The 24,896-nt window shown below is 37.2% G+C and overlaps 1 protein-coding gene across 1 annotated transcript in view; it reads left to right on the top strand.

Moving 5' to 3' along the window:
- LOC150077305 (cytosolic carboxypeptidase 2-like) overlaps positions 1-24,896 on the top strand; it is a 208,585-nt gene that overhangs the window by 136,432 nt on the left and 47,257 nt on the right. The window contains 1 exon segment of the mRNA XM_090385851.1: positions 9,477-9,578. Coding sequence (XP_090241977.1) covers positions 9,477-9,578 — 102 coding nt within the window.

The following is a 24,896-nucleotide window of genomic DNA, read 5'->3' as shown; positions in this document are numbered from 1 at the left end:
AGCATACCCCCCTCTAACCTTCCTATCCTATCTATTCTTTCTGTACACATTGTACTCCCCAAAAATTTCAATTCTGCATTCCTTATATCTGTGTGACACCATGTCTCTGATATCCCAACAATATCTGCCTTTGATGTCTTGACCAGCACTTCAAATTCATCAAATTGATTTACTATACATCTAGTGTTGGTGTACATGCAAATATACATGCACCTGTTCTTACCTTTAGTTATCCTAACACAGCCCATGTATTTATTTGTTCCGTGATGACCTCTGGGACCTTGCTTTCCATGCTGCTGCTCATTTCAATAGAAGCAATGCAAGAATCACTTTCACCTGTACCTGCGGCTACTGTTAATGTATTAGTCTGTGAATCCTCCTTCCCAAACTAGCAGTTTTCTGACTCACCTAACACTGCCTCTATAGCATCAGCAAATAACCTTGCTCTCTTTCTATTTATGTGCACTCTATCCCTGTAGAAGCAGTCTCTCCTGTTAACAAGCACAGACCAAACTGAGAAAAATTCTACCCCATGAGTCTTGGACAATCTCTCCAGATCTAAATTGATTGACAAGGCTCTCATCATATACTCCATCCTATCATGTCTGGGCAGAATTGCATACACTTTTGAAATTTAACCATAACTTTCAACGTTTTTTGAACATTGACCTGTACTTGTTAGGTATGTTCGCATGTCTCCTACTCTTAATGCTGTTAGTACTAACGTGTACAACAGATCACCTTTTGTGCCCTTAAAAGATGATATCTGCTCTACAACTGCATCAACTTTTGTCCCTGGCAGTCATCCCCTGGTCCTATTTGGTTGAATAATACAGAAGCCAGAATTTGAAGAAGTACATAGAATAAAATCATAGGTGATTGTTGTTTTCAGTAACTAATAATACTTTTGCAAACATACCAGTATTATTTAAAAATTACCATAATGTTAATAAACAATAGATTTCTAGGAGTTGGCAAATTTTTTTTTTTTTTTTTTTTGAAAATATAATTATGCCATTATCAATAGTAATAGTAGAAGGCACAAGCTTTTGCTGCGCTGGCAAAAAAAAAAATGCCAAGTAGATAAGAAAATACAAAATATATGCCTCTCTCTTTATACTGGTAACTATCCAGTTGACATTTGAATTTGTTCAAACTGTCAGTCTCAACTATCTGCTAGGGCAACTTGTTCCAGCAATTAACTACTCACTGACTAAAAGAAGACATCTTACAGTCTAATCTAAACCTCAACCCCAGTAATTTGAATTTGTGGTTAATAGTACTGGAATTGTTTATAACAGTGAAAATTCCACCTTCATTCATTTTACTAATCCCTCTCCAGTACCTTATAAACCTCAATCAAGTCATCTCAATAAAATGAGATGACCTGGATGAAGTTAGCAAAAATGAGAGTAGGAGTGTTTTATATGCCTAAGGAGTACAACGAACAGTTGTACAGAGAAATAGAATGGGCCAGTAAATCAGAAATAGAATGGACCAGTAATTGTGTTATAATGGGGGATTTTAACTTTCCAGATATTGGCTGGAACTTGGGGGTTGGTCAATTCCACAATGACAAGACTTTGTGAATTTATTGGATGATTGTTTTCTGCAGCAGCATGTTCGAGGGGCAGCCAGAGAGGGTAATACTCTTTAGCATTAGCATTAGCATTAGTAGAGGCATATGATGCAAGAAAGCAAGCTTATTCAGCATCAGCCAAAAAAAAAAAAAAAAAAAACAACCACTACTCCCATTTCACCCCTCAATTCGTTCGAAATACCTGTCCAGCTGAGCCTTAAATTTGTTTAGGCTATCAACTTCAACAACAAGCGATGGAAGTCTATTCCACAAACCAACTGCCCGCTGGCTAAAGGCGAATTTCCGCACATCTATCCGACATCCGTCCTTCCTCAATTTGAATTTATGCCCTCTCAGGTGATTATTCTGAGCAAGAGGAAGAATCCCATCGGCATTGAGCATGCTGAAGCCATTCAAAGCCTTGTACACCTCTATCAGATCACCTCGGCGATGCCTAGTCTCCAGGCTCTGTAATTTGCAAAACTTAAGCCTTTCTTCGTAAGAGCACCCCTTTGTTCCATTCACTAATCTTGTTGCCCTTCTCTGTACTCGTTCCATCAGCTCTATATCCTTCTTGAAATGAGGCCTCCAGACCTGTATACAGTACTCAAGGTGTGGCCTGACCAATGCCTTATACAAGGGAATAATCACATCCCTGTCCCTGCTAGAAAAATTCCTGTATATCATTGACAAGACACCATGAGCTACCCTTGCAGCTCGTCTGCACTGCTCAGAGAACTTCATATCTGCCTGCACAATTACCCCCAGGTCCTTTTCATTCTCTACCACTGTCAGCGTAGTACCACAGAGTTGATACGTTGATCTGGGGTTACTGTTTCCCATATGTAGTACTTTACATTTGTCAATGTTAAACTTCATTTGCCACCTCTCAGCCCATCTGCTCAACCTTTCCAGATCCTGTTGCAGCAGCATAGTATCAGTAGTGTCCTTAACAACCCTGCCAACCTTTGTATCGTCTGCAAACTTGGACATTAAGCCTGATACACCATCATCAATATCATTTATAAATACAGAAAACAACAATGGACCCAACACTGAACCCTGAGGAACTCCACTAATAACATTAGTCCACGTTGAGCAGTGTCCATTGATTACCACTCTCTGTCTTCTGCCACTCAACCATCCCTTTATCCATAGCAGCAATTTGCCTCGAATGCCACACTTCTCCAATTTGTGCAGCAGTCTTCCATGCGCAACAGTATCAAAAGCCTTTCTAAGATCCAAATATATAATATCAAAGTTATTCCCTGCATCCAGTTCTTTTGTGACTACATCATAGTATCCAATCAAATTGGTCAGACAAGACCTGCCCTTAACAAACCCATGCTGTGTCTGAGCTATAACTGAATTCTTGTCCAGATGATCCTGCAGTGCTTCTTTAACCAGTGCCTCCATTAATTTTCCTGGAACCGAAGTTAAACTAACAGGTCTATAATTACTTGTGTCAGCCTTTGATCCTCCTTTGTGAATTGGGGTTACATTTGCACATCTCCAGTCCATGGGTACCTCCCCTGAGTCCAAAGAAGCTCTCATAATTATGGCTAGGGGTTTGCTTACTTCCTTTGCTGCCTCCTTTAATATAACTGGATAGATCCCATCCACCCCGGGTGCCTTTTTTATGTTTATCCTCAACAATTTCTCCTCCACTTTCCTCTCAGTTATTAGAAAATCATCTAGCTCACTGCCAATGTTTACTTCACCTACGACATTCCCCTTCCTGAATAACTCCTCATGTGTGAATGTAGATGCAAAATACTCGTTTAGATTGTTAGCCACCTGAGCTGGATCCTCAACTGTTGAACCATCAATATCCAGTGGACCAATCTGATTCATCCCTTTCCTTCTTGAGTTTAAATAGGTAAAGAACTCTTTTCTGTTTTTCTTTGCATCCTTTGCCAAGGATTTCTCATAATCTGCCTTTGCCTGCCTAATCTCCTTTGTGACTTGGTTACAGACCAACTTATATCTATCATAGGCTTCCACATCACCCATTAATTTGTATGTATCCCATGCATTTTTCTTCTCTGCCATATGTCTCATTAGTTCATCTGACAACCATTTAGGCCTGAACCTTGAACAATATTTCTTGGTTGGTATGTAAAGCCTGGTAGCTTCCAAGATTAGTTCCTTGAATGCTTCCCATTTTGAATTTGCTGTTGGTAACATCATCAGTTGGTCCCACTGTATAGAATTTAAATACTGTCTCAGACCATCATAGTCGCCTTTACGAAAGCAAAAACCCTTCCCTTTACCTCTGATGGTAGTTACCTCTTGATCTGGTTATCAACAGTGATTATTCATGTATAAAGAATTTGCAGATAAAGGAATCACAAGGTGACAGTGATCACAGTGTACTGATGTGTGATTTACTTAAAGATATAATTACCTTCAGGGGTAAAGGGAAGGGTTTGCTTCCATAAAGGTGATTACAGTGGTCTCAGACAGTTTTTAAATTCTATACAGTGGGACCAACTGATTATGTCACTAACAGCAAATTCTTAGTGGGAAGCATTCAAGGAACTAATTGCAGAAGCTACTTGGCTTTTCATACCGATTAAGAAATATTGTTCAAGGTTTAGGTCTAAATGGATATCAGTTGAACTTGAGACTTGTGACAGAGAAGAAAAATACATGGGACGCATATAAATTATCAGTTGACACAGAAGCCTATGTAAGATATGAGCTAGTCTGTAATCAAGTCACAAAGGAGGTTAGACAAGTGAAGGTAAATGGCAAAGGATGCTAAGAAAAACATCAAGGACTTCTTTACTTATATAAACTCTAGAAGGAAGGAAGGGGATGAATCAGATTGGTCCACTGGGTAATGATGGTTCTACTGTTGTTGATGATCCTGCTCAGATAGCTGATAATCTGAATGACTATTATGCATCTACATTCACACATTAATAGTTATTAAGGGAGGAAAATGCCAGAAGTTTATCAAACTGTAACAGGGTGCTTAATGATTTTGTAATAATAGAGAGCAAATTGGAGGAGAAATTGTTGAAGTTAAACATAAGAAAGGCACTTGGGGTGGAAGGATCTGTCCAGTTATATTAAAGGAGGTGGCAAATGAAGTAAGCAAACCCTTAGCCATAATTATGAGAGCATCCTTGGACTCAGTGGAAGTCCTCACGGACTGGAAATGTGCTAATGTATCCCCAATTAATAAAGAGTGACACGAGTAATTACAGTTTAACTTCTGTTCCAGGGAAATAATGGAGTCACTGGTTAAAGATGCATTGCAGGATCATCTGGACAAGACTGCAGTAATAATTCAGACACAGCATGGGTTTGTTAAATGAAAGTCTTTTCTGACAAATTTGATTGGATACTATGATGTGGTCACAAAACAACTGGATCCAAAAAAAAATTTTGATATCATATACTTGAATTTCAGGAAAACTTTTGACACTGTGGCACATGAAAGACTACTGTACAAATTAGAATAGTATGGTATTAAGGGTAAGTTGCTACAATGGATAAAAGGGTGGTTGAGTGCAAGAAGACAGAGAGTGGTAATCAATGGATGCTGCTCTTCATGGACTAATGTTTTTAGTGGGGAGTCCCTCAGGGTTCGGTATTGAGCCCACTATTGTTTTGTACATTTTCAGTGATATTGATAAAGGTATATCAGACTTAATGTTGAAGTTTGCAGATGATACAAAAGTTGGCAGGGTTGTTAATGACAGTAATGGCAGTGTGCTACTTCATCAGGATCTAGAAAATTTGGGCAGATGGGCTGAGAAGTGGCAACTGAAGTTTAACATTGACAAATGCAAAGTACTGCATATGGTAGAAGTACCCCAGAGAAATGTATCAACTGTGTGGTACTAAGCTTAGGGTGGTAGAAAATGAAAAAGATCTGAGAGTAATTGTCAGTCGGATATGTAGTTTTCTGAGCAATGTAAACAGGCTTCCAGAACAGTCATACGGTATTGTCAATGATATACCAGAATTTTTCTAGTTGGGAAAAGGAGGTGATTATCCCTTTGTATAAGGCAATGGTCAGGCCATGCCTTGAGTACTGCATACAGGTCTGGAGGCCTCATTTTAGGAAGGAGGTAGAGTTGCTTGACTCAGTACAAAGAAGGGCTACAAGATTAGTGAGGGGAACGAAAGTGTGTTCTTACCAAGGAAGGCTTAAGTTCTGCAAATTGCAGTGTCTGGAGACTATGCACCTGTGAGGTGATCTGTTTGAGGTGTATAAGGCCTTGAATGGGTTGAGCACACTGAATTCTGATGGAATTCTTCAGCTTACTCAGATTACAAACCTGAGGGGGGGGATAAATTCAAATTGAGGAAAGACAGTTGTAGAATAGATGTACAGAAATTTTCCTTTACCCAGTAGATTGTTAATTGCTGGAATAAACTTCTATTTGTTGTTGTTGTGGAAGTAGATAGCTTAGATAAATTCGGCGCCTCCGTAGCCAGGTGGGCAGGAGCAGCAGTGTGTAGCATACGCTTCTTGATTAGACCGGGGTTCGAGCTCGTGACCACCAAATACGGACGATCCGGAAAGGTCAGGGAATGACCACCGCATATCCCCGGAGCAGTATGGCCTTAGTTGCTAATGCTCATAAAAATCAAATAACAACAACAACTTAAATAAATGCAAGGAGTAACTGGACAAACTTTGAGGGAATGGATGTGTGAAGTTGGTTTTTGTGCTTGGTTGCAAAGCTCTGTAGCCCACATAATTGGAGTCTTTCCTCATATGGTCATCGTTCTCCCAATCTGATCATTCAAGTTGCCCGTCTTTCGACCATTTCTAGATGCTCTAGGTCTTTTTTCAGATGATGTCTGCTTACTTGAACACAGTATTCCAAATGTGGTCTTACAATGCTTTATACAGTGGGATTATGACTTCCCTATCTGTAAAGGATATTGTACAATAAATCATCGATAGGACACCTTCGGCTTTCCTGGCTGCCTGTTTTACACTGTTCAGAAAACTTCACATCTACCCGTATCATAACTCACAGATCCCTTTGTTCCTCTACTGTTTTTAATTCATCTTCACCAAATGTATCATTTATTTTGGGATTGATCTTCCTCAAATGTAAGACCTTGCACTTTGCCGTATTAAAACTTAGCTGCCACTTCTCTGACCCTACCTGAAGCCTGTTCAAGTCATCCTGAAGGCACGCTGCTTGGCACTGATCATTATTGACTCTTCCAATCTTTACATCACCTGCAAATTTTGATGTCATGCCTTCTATCCCTTCATTTATATCTTTTATGAAAAGGAAAAACAACAGTGGCCCGGCGCCTCCGTAGCCAGGTGGGAAGGAGCAGCAGTGCGTAGCACATGCTTCTTGATTAGACCGGGGTTCGAGCCCGTCACCACCAAATACGGAGGATGCGGAAAGGTCAGGGAATGACCACCGCATATCCCGGAGCAATATGGCCTTAAGTTGCTAATGCTCCTAAAAACTAAATAACAAACAAACAACAAACAAACAGTGGCCCAAGAACCGACCGATCTTTGAGGGACCCCAAACCCAACATTACACCAATCTGAAGGATATCCATTAATCACAACTCTTTATCTTCTGCCCTGTAGCCACCCAGCAATTCACTTTAGAATCTTACTCATATTCCCAACCTGTTCAGCTTATGCAGTAAGTTTTCATTATTTTTATTATTACTAGCCATATAGTGCAAGAAAGCCTGAGGCTTATGCTGCACCAGCTAAAAAAAAATTTCTGAGTAACCCTGAGAGAGACAGAGAGAGAGAGAGAAAAAGAAATAGAAGGGAATCACCAAGAAAGAGAAGAATGATCATATCCAGCTCAGGACCCTGGGTGTGCCATGATGGAGTAAGTCAATTGCTTTCCTAAAATTGTAAGCTGTATGTAGAGCTCATGAATAAATGTGTCAAAATAGCCTACTAAGTTAGTTAAAACATGATTTTCTCTTAAAAAACCATGTATGTCCTTTAGAATGCCATGTCTATCTAAATGTCTCTCTTAATCATTGCCTCTAAGATTTTTCCAACAACTGAAGTCAAACTGGTCTTTATTTATCAACTTAACTTAACCCTTAGAAGTGCCTTTTTGTATTGGTGGTATGTTGGCATTACTCCAATCACAAAGAATCTCCTCCAAGTCCAAAGATGCCCTTGTAATTAACCTCAGTGATTCAATGCACTCCCTTGCACTCCCTCTCAGAACTACAGGGGTCATCAACTCCTGGAACCTTACATGCTTTTATACTCAAAAGCTTTTTCTAATAAACAGTCTTCTGTAATTATGAAATCACTAATTTCATATGGCTCAGCCTCACTCACACAGCCTCTTCTCAGCATGAAAGGTGTTTCGTCAGTACAGACAGATGCAAACTACCTGTTCAATTCATCTACAACCTCGGCTGAGTTATCTAAGAATACCCCAATGCATAAGGGTCCGATCTGATTAGCTTTCTTCTTCATTGTATTCACATACATGAAAAATTCCTTGTCCCCATTCTTTGCTCCCTTAGTCAATGCTTTCTCATATGTAGCCTTGACCTATGAAAATGACCTATTGAAAATATTTTAAAATTGGCCTTTCCAGGCCATCTAGACTCATTTTATGTTAAAAGACTGTACTGTCTGTGATACTAAATAGAGTCATATTGCTTGAACAATAAAGCGAAATGTGACAAAAAAGTTGTATCGCTTGGCCAAATGCTTAAAAAAGTGAGATGTAAATTGTGTCTCTTGATGATTAATCTGTTAACCTGTATAGAAGAAGGTACAACATTTTGTAACTTTCAACACAAAACATGTTAACTTTGGGACTAACTCGGCAGTATTCCAAAATGATGTTGGATTTTTTGCTTCCCCCACACTCTCATGCTGTGTTTACCTTACCTGTGACATGAGATGTACACCAATCACTAAACACTTAAATGTTTAAGCAGCTCTTCATAGCCGACCGGGCTAGCCGGGTGGGTAAAATGCCTGCCTGGCAACCCAAAGGTCGCGGGTTCGATTCCCGCCTCGGGCTTGGATCAAAGTACTGCAAAAACTTTGGGAGGTGCATTATGGCCACAGAAGCCTATGCGCCAACAACTACCAAAAAAAAAAAAAATAAATAAATAAATAAAAAGCTCTTCATACTTCTGCCACCTCATTAAACATGTCCATACAAGAATATCAAATGTCTGATCTTATCATCAGCTTTAATGACCTTTACCATTTGCAAGTTGCATAGTGTTAGATGCAGCTGCTTACAAACATTTTTCACACAAGGTGGCCTGATATGTTAATTTTTATGGACTCTGAATGAAACTCCTTGCTTCCTTTGATGGTTTCTTCACTTGTAGTAGGTCTTCCAACTATGGCTCACAGAACATCCACTGGCTACAAAGATCGTATGCTGTTCGTAGACTGAATGTCAGCGCAGTGGAACTTTTCCAATCCTACTCATATGAAATTTCCACTTAATTTTTGTTGTACACTTTGTTTCTTCATCCAAAAAAATGCATTGTGTGCTTTCTGCCATATGTCATTATTTCTGTTTGAATGACTGCAGTCATGGTTATTTGTTTTCAGAATACCCCACTAATATTTTTACCATTATTACATCACATGTTGAACACATTTACAGACATTTCAAGTTGCAAAGCTACTTTTGACTTACCCTGTATAATATAAACATTTTTTTATAAAGACTGAATAAATTAGTGTTCAATTATTATACAAGATTTATATCACATGGACAGCAAAATAAATATTTAATCTTGGTGAGGAATATATAATTCTTGTCTTTATAACTGTAGATAAATCTGTCAGGAATAATTCATTTATGTATGTACTTTTGGCTTATTATAAATATATTTTTTTACTTATATATATTTAAATAATCATTTATGCATCTTTCTTGCAAAGTTTTGCCAGGATAGTTGCAAGTATAAGATTCAGAAATGCAGAGAAGGCACAGGACGTGTAGTTATGTGGCGACTGGGAATTGTCAACAGTTTCACACTAGAGGTAATAATAAATTGAAAAGTTACTGCTCTCTCTCTCTCTCTCTCTCTCTCTCACTCACTCACTCACTCACTCACTCACTCACACACACACACACACACACACACACACACACACACATCCCCTTAACCCTTCCCTCATTCATAGTTAATATAAAATACTATTTAAAAACTAATAAATGATTTAACATTTTATGAATGGCATTACAGAACATTTTCAAGCAGTGTTGTATTGTTTAAAATTAAGCATACTATAAGAAAATTATCTATTTTAATAATTAAAATGAAGGCTATATCCATTTCAAAAATTTTACATTGAATATTTGAGAAAGGTGTAAAGAAAAAATTGACACAGGTTATAATTGGCTATTGCAAGGATGTACAACCTGCAGCCCACCCCTTCACATCATATGGCCATGTAGAAAACCTTGTGTTACCCCTCCCAATCCCCAATTTTTTTTATATGTTTTATGTATCATTTTCAGCATTTAACAATATTATTATTATTATTACCTAATAAAAGAATGTTATTAGTGTTATATAATAATTGTTGGATTTTGTGTTTAATTATTGAATTTAAAAAAACTCCTGCAAATATAAATATTGTCAACAAAAATTAAATTATTTTTCAAAAAATGCATAATTAGTGGTAAAGAACTGTTCTTGTGGACCAATTCCCATGAGAATCAGGCCTATAACCTTTGACTTTTTATGTGTTTTGGTCCCTAGTCAAACAAACAAAAAAAAAAAAAAAAAAATGGTTGGTACCTCCCCTCCATAGGGCTAAGGCTTTTACATGCATTCTAATTGAACTGTAAGATACTATTTTACCTACCTATCCCTATTTCATATTATTATTTTCTAGTATTTTATAATTCTAATCCATTTAAAATAATGTTTTTTACTGTTTCTATAGCGATAAGTCATTTATTGTATATATTTCATTTTGAATTATAAATATGTAGGTTTACAAATACTGCTTTGTGGACAATTTTCATTCGTCCACAAAGAGCATTGTCCATTGATTACCACTCTCTGTCCTCTCCCACTCAACCATCCCTTTATCCATTGTAGCAACTTACTCTTAATGCCATACCACTCCAATTTGTATAGCAGTCTCCCATGTGCCACAGTATCAAAAGCTTTCCTGAAATCCAAGTATATGATATCAAAATTATTTTTTGCATCCAGTTCCTTTGGGACCATATCATAGTATTCAGTCAAATTGGTCAGACAAGACCTCCCTTTAACAAACCCATGCTGTGTCTTAACTATTACTGCAGTCTTGTCTAGATGACCCTGAATGCTTCTTTAACCAGTGACACCATTATTTTCCCTGGAACATAAGTTAAACTAACAGGTCTATAGTTACCCTTTGTGAATTGGTGAGACATTTGTTCACCTCCAGTCCACGGGGACCTCCCCTGAGTCCAAGGAAGCTCGCATAATTATGGATAAGGGTTTGCTTACTTCCTTTGCTGCCTCCTTTAATGTAACTGGATAGATCCCATCCACTCCAGGTGCCTTTTTTATGTTTAACTTCAACAATTTCTCTCCACTTTGCTCTCAGTTATTACAAAATCACTTAGCTCCCTGTTAAGAGTTTGATAAACTTCTGGCATTCCCCTCCTTGAATAACTCCTCATGTGTGAATGTAGATGCAAAATACTCATTCAGTTTATCAGCTATCTGAGCATGATCATCAATAGTCAACCCATCTATGTTAAGTGGTCTAATCTGAATCATTCCTTTCCTTCTAGCATTCACATAAGTAAAGAACTCTTTGCTTTTTCTTTGCATCCTTTGCCAAAGATTTCTCGTAATCTGCCTTCGCTTGCCTAACCTCCTTTGTGACTTGATTACAGATTATTTTATATCTGCCATAGGCTTCTGTATCACCTGATAATTTATATCCATCCCATATATTTTTCTTCTCTGCCATGAGCCTCATTAATTCAGCTGACATCCATTAGGCTTAAACCTTGGACAGTATTTCTTAGTTGGTAGGAAAAGCCTAGTAGCCTCCAAGATTAAGTCCTTAAAGGCTTCCCATTTAGAATTCAACGTTGGTAACATCATCAGTTGATCCCACTGTATAGAATTTAAAAACTGTCTTAGACATTTGCAGTCACCCTTACGAAAACAAAAGCCCTTCCCTTTACCCTTCATGGTAGTTACATCTTTAAGTAAATCCCACATCAGTCCATTGTGATCACTGTCACCCAGTGGTTTCTTTATATGCAAATTCTTAATGCATAAATAATTACTGCTGATTATCAGATCAAAAGTATTACTCCCTCTGGTTGCCTCTCGAACATGTTGCTGTGGAAAACAGTCATCCAAAAGTCATCCACTGGAACTTGTGGGACCAACCCACAAGTTCCAGTCAATATCTGGAAAGTTAAAATACCCCCTCCTTTAAGACATTCTGATATACTGACCCACTCTATTTCTTTGCACACTTGCTCATTATACTCATCATATTCATTAGGCCTAAAACACACACACCTACTCTCGTTTTCCCTTTCCCAGTGCTTATGTCACACCACTGACTCAACATTGCATTGTTCTCAAATGTCAATTGGATGCACTTCCTTAGATTTTATGTGTTTCTTAAATAACAGTATAACCCCCTCTTCCCTCCCTTCCTATCCTTTCTGTACACACTGTACTCCCAAAATTCCAATTCTACACTACACTGCTTATATCTGTGTGGCACCACATCTCTGGCGCCTCCGTAGCCAGGTGGGAAGGAGCAGCGGTGCGTTAGCACATGCTTCTTGATTATACCGGGGTTCGAGCCCGTCACCACCAAATATGGAGGATGCGGAAAGGTCAGGGAATGACCACCGCATATCCCAGAGCAATATGGCCTTAGTTGCTAATGCTCCTAAAAAAAAAAAAAAAAAAAAAAAAAAACCCACATCTCTGATATCCTAAAAGTATCTGCCTTTGATGTCTTGGCCAGCACTTCAAACTCATCAAATTTATTAATTATACTCCTAGCATTGGTGTACATGCTGTTTGTTATTTGGTTTTTAGGAGCATTAGCAACTAAGGCCATATTGCTCCAGGGATATGCAGTGGTCATTCCCTGACCTTTCCGCATCCTCCGTATTTGGTGGTCACAGGCTTGAACCCCGGTCTAATCAAGAAGTGTGTGCTACGCACTGTTGCTCCTGGCTACGGAGGCGCCCGGTGTACATGCACCTGTTTCTACTCTTAGTTACCCTAACACAGCCTATGTATTTACTTATTCCAAACAGCCCTGGAAATCTGCAGCACCTTGTTTTCCAGGGTGTTGCTCATTCTAAAAAAGCAATGGAAGAACCACTTTTGCCTCTGCCTGCGGCCACTGTTAATCTTTTAGTCTGTGTATCCCCCCCCCCAAGTTAGCAGTTTTCTGATCCACCTAACACTGTCCCGATAGCATCAGCAAATATTCTTGCAAAATAGGCAACCTTTAGCAGATGAAGATAATGTTTTAGCTTTAGTGTTAAATTTAAACATTAATGTGAATAGATTCCTATTAACCAGTTATATAGCATAAATTAAAAAAAAGTCTTCCATTCTGTAATACAGCTGAAAACAGCTAACCTCATATTTGAGGCAAGTACAGTGCTTAAAAATTGCGATCATATTGAATGATATATGTCAAGCTAACTTAACTGGGAATGAACAAAAAGTGTTAAAAAATTTAAAATTGAATAGGAACATTATTATTATTATTATTATTATTATTATTATTATTGCTCTTATATTATTTCTCCCAGATTGGGGGTTCCACCTCATGACAGGTATTGCTACCAAGTACACAGGGTGGTTGTTGTTATGTCTGGTGTTACTGTTGGTCAAGGAACTCTCTGACTATCCTACAGGTGTTCAGGATTGCGACTTTCTGGAGTTCCTTGTAGGGGTTCGCTGGAAGACCTATTGCTTCTAGGCTGTTATGTAAGGCCTTTGGCACCATACCAGTGGTTGACATGATGATCGAGATGGTCATTACTTGTTGCATATACCACATCTTTTTGATCTCCTATCTTAGGTTCGTGTACTTCCTGATTTTTTCCCCATGGGTTTCCTGCAGGTTTCCAGTGTTGGGTACTGCTTTGTCAATAAGATAGGTAGCCTTTTCCTTCTTGTCTACAAGGGTATGTCTGGTCTGTTGTGCGGGATTGTGCTACGGGACCATTGTTATGGCGCGGTCCCACACAGCTTGCGGATTGGAGTCTCTAGTACTGCCTGGGGTTCTTAATTGTAGTAGGGCATACTTTCTTCGATCAACTGGTATTTCCTTACTAGCTTCTGATGTATTATCCTGGCTACCTGGTCATGTCTATGAGTGTACTCAATCTGGGTGATCACTTTGCATCCTGCAGTGATGTGTTGGATTGTTTCTGAGGCCAGGTGGCATCATCGACATGTGTCATCGGACATTCTGGGCTCCTTGGCGATGTAATTTCTTCATTACCTGGTCTTGGATGGCGAGCATGAATCCTTCAGTCTCGTGGAAGAGCATCCAGCTCGTGAGCGATGTATTGGAAGAAATTTTATCTATGTGAGCTTGATGGAGATCATTGTAGTGTCTGCCATAGAGTGTCTTCTCTGCCCATCTTTCTAGCTTCGTTTGTGCCTACTGGTTGGGAGGGGACACCTTGCTAATATCATTGCTGAATTCTTTGGTGATCTGGAGTCGTTGCTGGAGGTGCTTATTATTATTATTGTTGTTATTATTATTGTTATTATTATTATTATTATTATTATTATTATTATTATCCATATGGTGCAAGGAAGCCTGAGGCTTATGCTGCACTAGTCAAAAAAAAAAAAAAAAATTTCTGAATTACCCAAGAGAAAGAGAGGGAGTGAGAAGTAAAAAGGAATCACCAAGAAAGAGAAGAATGATGATATCCAGCTGAGGACCCTGGGTGTGCCAAGCCCATACTTGCCAGATGTGAGCCCCTGTGGTTAACTTACCATTATAAAAACAAATAAAGGTAAAACAGTGGTGACTTTAAATAACGCTAATTATATTAACAAGTTCAATAACTTGTTAAATAATTAGAAGACTTTTTTAATTTATGCTATATAATTCTTTAATGAGAATCTATTCATATTAATGTTTAAATTTAACCCTAAAGCTAAAACATTACATTATCTTCTATCTTCATCTGCTGAAAGCTGCCTATTGCTCAAATTAATAACTGAATCTCTCTCTCTCTCTCTCTCTCTCTCTCTCCCTCCCTCCATGCAGAGGAACCTTTACTTCTTCATTAGGCTGGCTATTCCATAAATGACAATAATTTCTTCTTTAGAGAGTCAGTAGTTTTCTCCTTAACTCTACCTAGGTAAATCCTCTGTATTCTTTGCTAGATAAATTTGTGCTCTGCCTATTAAATTATTCTTAAGAATTGATATCCTTTCTAGTACTGTTTTTGTAGATAGTAATATCTTTTCTTTTTTGCATAATTAATGTCCAAATGAGCTTAAGTTCTGCCTGTTTTAGTACGGAATTCGATGCTTACCTTGACAGGATTTTTCAACTTTATTCCTCTGGGAATGATTTTTCTGTTCCTTCATTCTTTCAGAAATTCTACCTAAAGATGTTCCTTGGTGCCATTCTCACTGAGCCTTTCTTGTTCCACCATACTTTAAATTTTATTCTGTCTATACATTTAACTAATCATGATTTTAAGAGCTTCATTACCTTTGCAGGTTATTTTAAATTAAGAGGTAACTACATCCATACTCACCATAATAGTAACAACACTATTATGGTGAGTGTGGATGCAGAAGATCAATAACCTCATTGCTCTTCTACAAAGTTCAATAACCTCATTGGTCTACCTGGAGATTAAAAAAAGATCTGACTGCTAGCAGAGAAAAAAAAATCACAAAACACTTATTAGACAAAGGAATAATTAATAAAATGATATAGTTTCTTCACACCTACCAATGGTGAAGCACTGATCTTTTTTGGAACATAAAAATTCACAAAGCAGGTAACAATATCAGGCCCTTCATTAGCAATAGATACAGTCCAGGACAAAAAAAATTTATTCATTTTTTTAAATCCAGTCAAAAAGAATCACATAAAAAATTCAATTAAATTCATGAACATTATAAAAAAAAAAAAAATCTAATAACAACACTTTGTGGTGGATGTGTTAGGATCCGAATTTTCTTCTAACTCATGTATTGATGATCTTGGTAAATCACCTCCTACCATTCCCAGTACATTCCATTCAATGCTTCCTGTGGTCTTCCGTCAAAAGGATGTCAGAAGAATTTTGGACAGTCTTGATGCCAAGAAAGTGCCAGGTCTCGATGGTATTTCTCCACTTGTTCTCAAAAACTGTATTTATTGGGCTTATACCTATTTATACCCATCTGGGGACAAATTTAATGGAAAAGTTTGGTGAAACTGAAGTAGTTGCTCTTGATTCAAATGCTTTTAATCTTGTTTGGCAAAAGGTCTAAATAAGCTTCCATCTTATGGTTTGCCAACTGTTTTTTGTAATTGGATATCCAGTTTTCTCTCTGGCCACTCACTGTGGGTGATGGTAGATGGCTATCTGTCTTCTATCTTCTCCACTAATGCAGGTGTTCCCCAAAGTTCAGTTCTTTCTCCTACTCTTGTATATTAATGACCTTCTTCCATTGCCAGAAATCCTATCCATAGTTTTGCCAATGATAGCACATTGCATTCCACCTTGCCCTTCTCAAACAGCTTTAACTTCTCAAATATCCACTACCAGTTCCTTAAATGCTGATCCCCAGGTAATTCTCCAATGGGACAAAGATAACTTAGTTGATTTCAATCCTTCTAAAACTCAGTCCTGTCTTATATCTCACAAAAAGAATTCTTCTGCTCCTATGCTTATCTTCAATGACACCCAGATTTTGAGACAAAGATCACAAATCTGTATTAAGAATTACCCTGACTTTTAATCTCTCACCTGGCCTAAACACCTTACAAATATTGTTTCCTCTGCAGCTAAAAAACTGGGTTTTCCCTTTCACTCTTGGCATTACTTTTCTTCCAAACAGCTGTTCACTCTGTACAAATCACAAATCTGCCCTACCATGTAATATTGTTCCCATATCTGGGACATTACCCTCAAAACCTCTCTCAGGCTTCTAGATTCCATTCAAAGGAGGGCAGTTAGGTTAATTAATGACCTGTCTCTAACAAAGTCTCTCTTCTCTCCGTCTCATAGACATTCTGTTTGTGCAGCATGCCTTTTCTATAGATACTTTCATGGCTGCTGTTCTTCTGAATTGGCATCTATAATTCCTGCTCTCTGTTCCAAACCAGTCAGAACATGTGCTGCAACCAGTCAGCATCTTTTTACTGTCCAATTTCAAACTCACAGAACCAACTTTTTATCTTCCTCATTTATTCTTTCAACTGGGTCTCTTGCTATTACTTGGTTGAGGTTTGTTCAAGGTCTTGGAGCTGTCTTCTATTGTTTTCTTAATGATATGTAAGGGGGATTATTATTATTAGCTATATGGTGCAAGGAAGCCTGAGACTTATGCTGCACCAGCCAAAAAAAAATTCCTGAGTTACCCTGAGAGAGAGAGAGAGAGAGAGAGAGAGAGAGAGAGAGAGAGAGAGAGAGAGAGAGAGAGAGAGAGAGAGAGAGAGAAAGTGTCAAAAGTAGAAGTAAATCACCAAGAAAGAGAAGAATGATGATAGCCAGCTCAGGCCCCTGAGTGTGCCAAGCCTATACTCACCAGATGTGAGTCCCTGTTGATATCCATTTGTAAGGGGCTAATTTGGTTATAGCTTCTAGTTCCTCTTGGAGGTTTTCTTTATTGCAGCAGTATGCTCTTAAGATGAAAGATTTCAATACTTCAACTTTAGTTGAGTGAGAGTAAAACAATTTATAATTCAGTATGATCCTGTATCTGTTGCTTTCTTCTAAACTTCCATTTGTGGGTTTTCTTGTGTTAGAATATCTAGGAAAGCTAAGTTGCCATTGTCTTCTATTTCAATTTTGAACTTTATATTCAGATGTAGTTAAACACATCATAAAATTTTTGCAGCTCTTCAGTTCTGTAGCTCCAGATTGCAATTATGCTACCTACATCGATAAAGCCCAAGGATGTCTGAAAGACTCCAACACCCACAAAAAAAAACTGAAAACTGACCCTACTCATCGGATAGAAAAGAAAGTGAAACTGAAACTAAAATCTATGGTCAACCACAAGTATGTAGATGAAGAGCTTCACAAGAAATAAATTGAATCCCAACAGCTCAGAAACACCGTACCTCTCTGCAAATGTTAAAGTCAATGTGAGTGGTCCTCCAGGCATCTCTGGTCAGAACTTGGTGATGGTTTCTTCTCCAGTGAGCTTTTTCTTGTGGCTGTTCTTAACCTTGTGTTGTTTGGCATTACAAGAATATAAAATGGGATGATCCACAAGATTTCTATTCTTCCTTTTGTTAGTTGGATTACTGTTCTAAATCTCTAATGTCATGTTTTCTCAGATTGTGTCACCAAAATTATTCTTATAGCAATGAAATTCTTAATGCCGTGCTCCATGTTAAAATCTCGTCCTTTATCTAAACCTTGGTTTTCCAATAAATGTGCTGTTCATGATAAGAATGTTGCATATCACAATTTTCTTGCATCCAGATCTTCAGGTTCATTTTCTGCCTACACCAAAGTTCTCAACAATTAAAAGCAGGTATTAATCAGTCCAAACTAGATTTTGAACAGGCTAAGAGTAGAAAACCTTGTTTCCTGTCCAAATTGTAGTCAAGCATTCACCAAAGCTGTTAGCCTTAACTTTTTTCCTTCTGTACTCCCTCTGTTCTCTGTCACTTTTGCACTTTCTTATTCCACTGGTGTTTTTCCTTCTGCTTGGAAATTTGCTCATATTCAGCCAGTTCCTAAAAGGGTGACAAATCCCTGCCATCCAGTTATTGTCCCATTGCACTTACTTCTACTCTTTAAAAAGTAATGGAGAAATCCATTAACCATCAACTCCTAAACTATCTGGAAACCTTTGACCTGATCAGTGATCACCAGTATGGATTCTGTCAGTGTCAATCCACTAGTGATATACTGGCTTATGTTGTTCATCCATGGTCAGATTAAATTTGAAAGGTTTTTGGTGAAACTCAAGCAGTTGCTCTTGACATTTCAAAAGCTTTTTATCATGTTTGGCATAAAGGTCTTCTAAATAAAGCTTTCATGTTAATGGATTGCCAACTGTTTTTGTGATTGGGTATCTGGTTTTCTCACTGCAGGCAATGGTAGATTGCTGTCTTCTAACTTCTCTATTAATGCTGGTGTTCCCCAAACATTCAATTCTTTCTCCCACTGTTTTCCTCTTGTATATTAATCACCTTCCATTAACTAGAAATCCTATCCACAGTTTTGCTGATGTTGGCACATTGCATTCTACCTTTCAGTTTGTGAAACCTCACCCTGCACAAACAGCTTCTGAATATCCACCATCAATTCCTTAAATGCTGATATCTGGGTAATTCTGCAGTGGGGAAAGATAACTTAGTTAATTTCAATCCTTCTAGAACTCAACCCTGTCTTATATTTCACAAAAAGTGTTCTTCTGCTCTTATGCTTATCATCGATGATTTCTAGACAAGGTCATATCTCTATTGGGGATTACTCTGACTTCTAATCTCTCTTGGCATAAGCACATCACGAATATTGTTTCCTCTTCATCTAAAAAACTGAGTTTTCTCTTTCACTCTTAGCATTACTTTTATTCTAAACAGCTACTCGCTCTTTACAAATCTGAAAATTGTCCTACCTTGGAATATTTTCCATCTGAAGCAGTGCCCTGCAACCTTTCTCAGGCTTCTAGATTCTGTTCACAAGAGGGCAGTTAGGTTAATTAATGATTCATCTCTTACAAAGTCTTTTCTCTCTCTCTGTCTCATAGATATTCTGTTTGAACTGTATGCCTTTTCAATAGATTCTTCTAAATTGGATTCTGTAATTCCTACCCTCTCTTCCAAACCAGTCGAAACACATGCCATGACCTTTCAGATCCTTTTGCTGTCAAACTTCAAACTCACAGACCAACTTTTCTTCTTCCTCATTTATTCCTTTGACTTACAATTTCTGGAATGACATCCCTTCACACATTTCCTGAAAATTACAGTCCACTGAAATTGAAGTCTGATGTCAACAAGTATCAACCTTCAACGCATTCATGGTACTAAGTATTATGGGTTCTTATAATTTTTGTGTTTGTGATTTTCCTAAAAAAAAAATATATATATATATATATATATACACACACAAAATTACTGATGGGTAAGATAAGCAAAAAGTGAGCATGAAGAAAAAAAAAAAAAAAAAAAGAGACTAGAAAGAGTCATAAGGATGGGGATAAGGAGTTTTACTTGTATACAAATAAAGAAAAAGGGAATGAATGAGATAGGCCCTTTATTGATCAAGATAGAAGATTCATTGAAAGTTCATTCAAGCCATGGGGAAACAATAACAAGGAATCAGATTCCAATAAAATAAGTGATAAAATAATCTTGGAGAACTGTCTATCAAAAAAAAAGCTACTCAGGGTGAGAGAAGATGTGGCTTCAAAGGGGGTGGATAGTATACATCCTGTTGCCTTAAAAATAGTGCATGTGACCAGATTGCAAATGTTGCCAACATTGTCTTTATTCTTTATTCTCTGAGATAATTCCCTTGGACTGGATAAGTGTTATTGTCTCTTTAGTCTACAAAGGAGTTGCAAAAGAGTTGGTGGCTAACTGTAGACTGATAAGTTTGTGTTCAGTAGGACCATTCACCATGTAGTTAAAGATATGATGCAGGAGCAACTCAGCAGGAATAGTATTCTTAATGGATCACAGCATTGTAAGATGGGGAAGTCCTGCCACTAGTATGGTTAATTATTATGATATAGTCATAAAACATTTGGTTGAAACTGATATTATTATTTCCTTTTTGACTTGAAAAGCTTTCGAAACAACAAAGCGAAGTCATTATGGAATGTTCTGGTCATTAACTACTCTTCCTACCTTGCAATCATCAGCAAACTTTGACAGAATTCCCCATAACTTCCTCATCAATGCCATGAAACATGTCTCTTTTTAATTTTGATTTTTAATTTGAATTGGTAACTAATACAATTTACCCTAAAAAAAACGACCTTTTAGAGAGTTATATAGCAAAAATTTCAACTTCCAATGTCGTGGAATGAATTACCAAAAAACAATGTGTTATTGGGTTCACATTACGATATTTTCACGATACGATGGTGTCTCTGGAATAGATTAATATCATAAAGCGGGGTACACTGTATTGTATAGCTGTGCGCGTGGTTTGGAATGTGGTATTTATGAATGTTTAATTTCAAAAAATGAATATTAATGTTCATATTTTCGATTTTGTTTATACGTGATACTTGAAAAAAAAAACTCCTTAACCCGGGAACTGCCTATATTTTATTTTGTTCAGAAATTCCTGTGTTATGTTCTGTGCTGTTGAACTTGTACTTGTTGAAAAATCTAGATTTCAAAGTTTTATTACTATTGGATAGCACACCAGGCCATCCAAACATTGAAGTTATGTTCCTACCACCACAGTTGTACTGGGTTAATACAACTTCTTTCATTCAGTCGTTAGATAAAGTCATTATATCCACCTTTAAAACTCATACATCAGAAAATCGTTACAATGGATTTTTGAAAAAATTTATTCCAAATCTATTGAAGTAATAGAGGAATGTAAAAATTTCTCAATTGTGGACTCTATCAGAATCATAGCTTTATTGCTGAAAGAAGTAAAACTGTGAACGTTAAATGCATGTGTAAAAATTTATGGCCAGAGTCAGTTCATTCAGGAAATATGGTCGAACTGGCAGAAAACAGAATCGGTGCAATAGTAGAACTGCTACATCGGTAGTAGGCGAAGGTTTTGATGATATGACTACTAAAGCCCTTGTAGGTAGCTCAGTTGACAGAATAGAAAAATTGTGGCGCCTCCGTAGCCAGGTGGGAAGGAGCAGCAGTGTGTAACACACGCTTCTTGATTAGACCGGGGTTCGAGCCAGTCACCACCAAATACGGAGGATGCGGAAAGGTCAGGGAATGACCACCGCATATTATCGGAGTAATATGGCCTTAGTTGCTAATGCTCCTAAAAACCAAATAAACAAACAAACAAACACAGAATAGAATCACCCTCCTCCCCACACTGGGTGGAAAAGGCCTGATTTCAAATCCTGTCAATGAAGGGAAGATTTTTGTGAGTCTTTTTCACAATGTGGATGAGTTAGTCGTGCTCGGGTGAGGGTAGCATGGTTTTTTGTCCATCAAAACAGAAAATTGATTTCAGGACACATGCAATTTATAAACAATATACACAGAGTAACATGACCTTAGTCGCTGATGCTCCTAAAAAAATAAAAAGAGATATGATTACTGAAGACTTTCAAGAATTACTGGTAAAAAAAAAAAGAGGCCGGCCTAGCAGATTTGGTGGAAATGGCACCGGAGGTAAAACCAAATCAAGTCAGAGGAAGATAGCTCAGATGAAAATTATAAACTTCCAAATTTTACACTAAAAAGTGTAGGGGAAGGCATAACATTAGCCGAGCAATTAGAATCTTATTTTTTGAATGCAGATTCTTGAATGAAATGAGCCCAAAGGAGCTTCAATAATGCTTAGTTCCATAAGATGAAATTCACCAAGATTTATCAAGCAAAAGCAAACAAACCCAGATTACTGACATTTTGAAGAGAGCAGAAGATACACAAAATCTAGAATGGTGTATTTTTGTTAGCTTTTGGAACATGATTCCTCTTTTTGTACCTTTTCTTTGTCCCGTATAAATGGTTTCGTACAACACAACACAACATTTTATAGGAACCTAATAACCGTGTTATACGAGGGTTACCTGTACTAAAGATATAAAGTGATGCCATTTCCCCCTGACTGGGAGAAGGCACATTATATACAAGACCATGTGCTGGTATGGAAAAATATATTCTTCAAATCGGCCTCTGCGGTTGGGTATATTCATACTATGATTTTTTAGCGTTTCTCACCAACCATTGAAATAAAAACAAAAACCAAAATCTTGATAACTTTGTATTTAAATTTATAATAGATTTACAGTAGATCAAACAAAACAAGTATAATTAAATTTACAGTGGATATGCAAATAAAATAATAAAATACTAAATTAAAATACAATAAACTAGATTAACAGTGCTAAAATAACTGAAAACAAGTATAATTACATTTACAGTGAATATACAAATAAAATGATAAAATACTGAATTAAAATACAATAAAATATACTAGATTAAATATACGAGGACAGGAAGATAGAGTATGAGCGTGTTACGGCAGATCTTTTGAAGTGTGGCTACCCCCAGAGGATCATAGAGAAATATCAGAGGAGAGGTGAGTCCTTCACGCCGATAGCTACCGCATACATTCCTTACTATCCGGGTTTAACCAAGCGTATAGCTCGTATACTAAGGAATTACCAGATGCGCTGTGTGCAGCTCCCAGGTCGGAAGCTGCACACGGTCATGTCACAGGTGAAAGACCCCATCTTAAACAAAAATACAAGTGGGGTCGTATATAGCATCAAGTGCCCGGAGTGTGGGGAATGTTATGTGGGCTAAATGAAACGGCACCTCAAGGATCGTCTGGGGGAGCACACAAACGTGATAAGAAATGCGGATTATGGTAAATCCGCTGTAGCAGAACATTTTTGGGAGAAGCAGCATCAGATTTCCCCAGATGAAGCAGTCATCACGGATCGGGCGCATAGGTTTTGGGACCGCAAGTGGCTCGAGAGCCTACGAATTAGTTCTATTGAGAATAATATAAATAGAGACAGGGGTATACTTATTCATCCCCTCTTTGAGGCGGTAATCCTTGGAAGGGGGATGAACGTTTCTGCCTGGAGCGCTCCTGAGCCACTTCCGGTTCCAACACGCATGGGAACAGTATACATGCTATAGAATCATGTGAGATGTACCGTGAACCTGCTGGTATTTAAAGAGGCACCGCGGAACAGAAGTGTACTGTTGAGGAAGAAGGCAGAAGCCTTCGAAAGCTACAGTTATTTTAAAGCTTTTAATCTAGTATATTTTATTGTTAATTCAGTATTTTATTATCAGTATTTTATCATTTTATTTGTATATTCACTGTAAATGTAATTATACTTGTTTTCAGTTATTTTAGCGCTTTTAATCTAGTTTATTGTATTTTAATTTAGTATTTTATTATCAGTATTTTATTTGTATATCCACTGTAAATTTAATTATACTTGTTTTGTTTGATCTACTGTAAATCTATTGTAAATTTAAATACAAAGTTATCAAGATTTTGGTTTTCGTTTTTACTTCAATGGTTGGTGAGAAACGCTAAAAAAAAAAATAAATAAATATAAAAAATCAAAGTGGGAAAATATATGTTGGTGAGACAGGAAGGTTATTTGAAACAACAATTGCTAAAAATTGTAAACATGTAGAATAAGGAAAATTTAATAAATCCAGAGGTAATAGAATATGCTTATGAATTCTCCCATGTTTTTAGTGCAAAAACTTTCAAAATAATTCTGCCAGAGGATTTAATCAAAAGAAAAGTAAAAGAAGCTCTGTATCTAAAGATAATTTATAAAAACAGATAAACTAAAATATAGGAAGGGATACAGATACATTAAAGATGCATCTATTTGGCAACAGAATATAAATTTATGAAATATTTATATATATAATTTTTTTTTCTCTTCATTTTTTCTTTCTTTTTTTTTTTTTTTTTTTTTTTTTTAATTTTTAATTTAGGGGTTTGGTGGATTAAAATCTATGTATATAATTACAAGAGACCTTTTAGTGGGTGGTGTTACTAGGTTCCTCTGATTGGACAATCAAGAGTCAATTTCTTATTACATCATCTCCCTTCTCTTTCTTGCCTTGACATTCTGATTATTGAGAGAAATAAGGCATGTGATCAAGAGACTGGCAGAAGTTCTAGAATGTGATGTTATTAACAAAGGTTGTATTATGAAATAGTGTATCAATTGGCAGTGTTCTCTTAAGGTTCACCAATTAATCTGTAACATAATAAAAAGTTATTTATTTTATTTTATTCTTTACTTTCACTTTAAATTGAATAACTTTTTATTTAAATTGCTCATTCTGTCTACAAAATATGGCCTGGCCATTTAGTATTCATAGTGGCAAATGCCTTCCCAAATCATCTCTCCATTCCTCAAATATGTTTCTCTAATCCTTCCTTAAACTTATACAGCAACATCAGATGGATGTTTGTTCCAACAATGAATTTCACTTTGC

This window comes from Mastigoproctus giganteus, chromosome 12, assembly GCF_048544385.1.
Source record: "Mastigoproctus giganteus isolate SK-2022 chromosome 12, ASM4854438v1, whole genome shotgun sequence".
Lineage (NCBI taxonomy): Eukaryota > Metazoa > Arthropoda > Arachnida > Uropygi > Thelyphonidae > Mastigoproctus > Mastigoproctus giganteus.
This window is presented reverse-complemented; position numbering and strand designations above follow the sequence as displayed.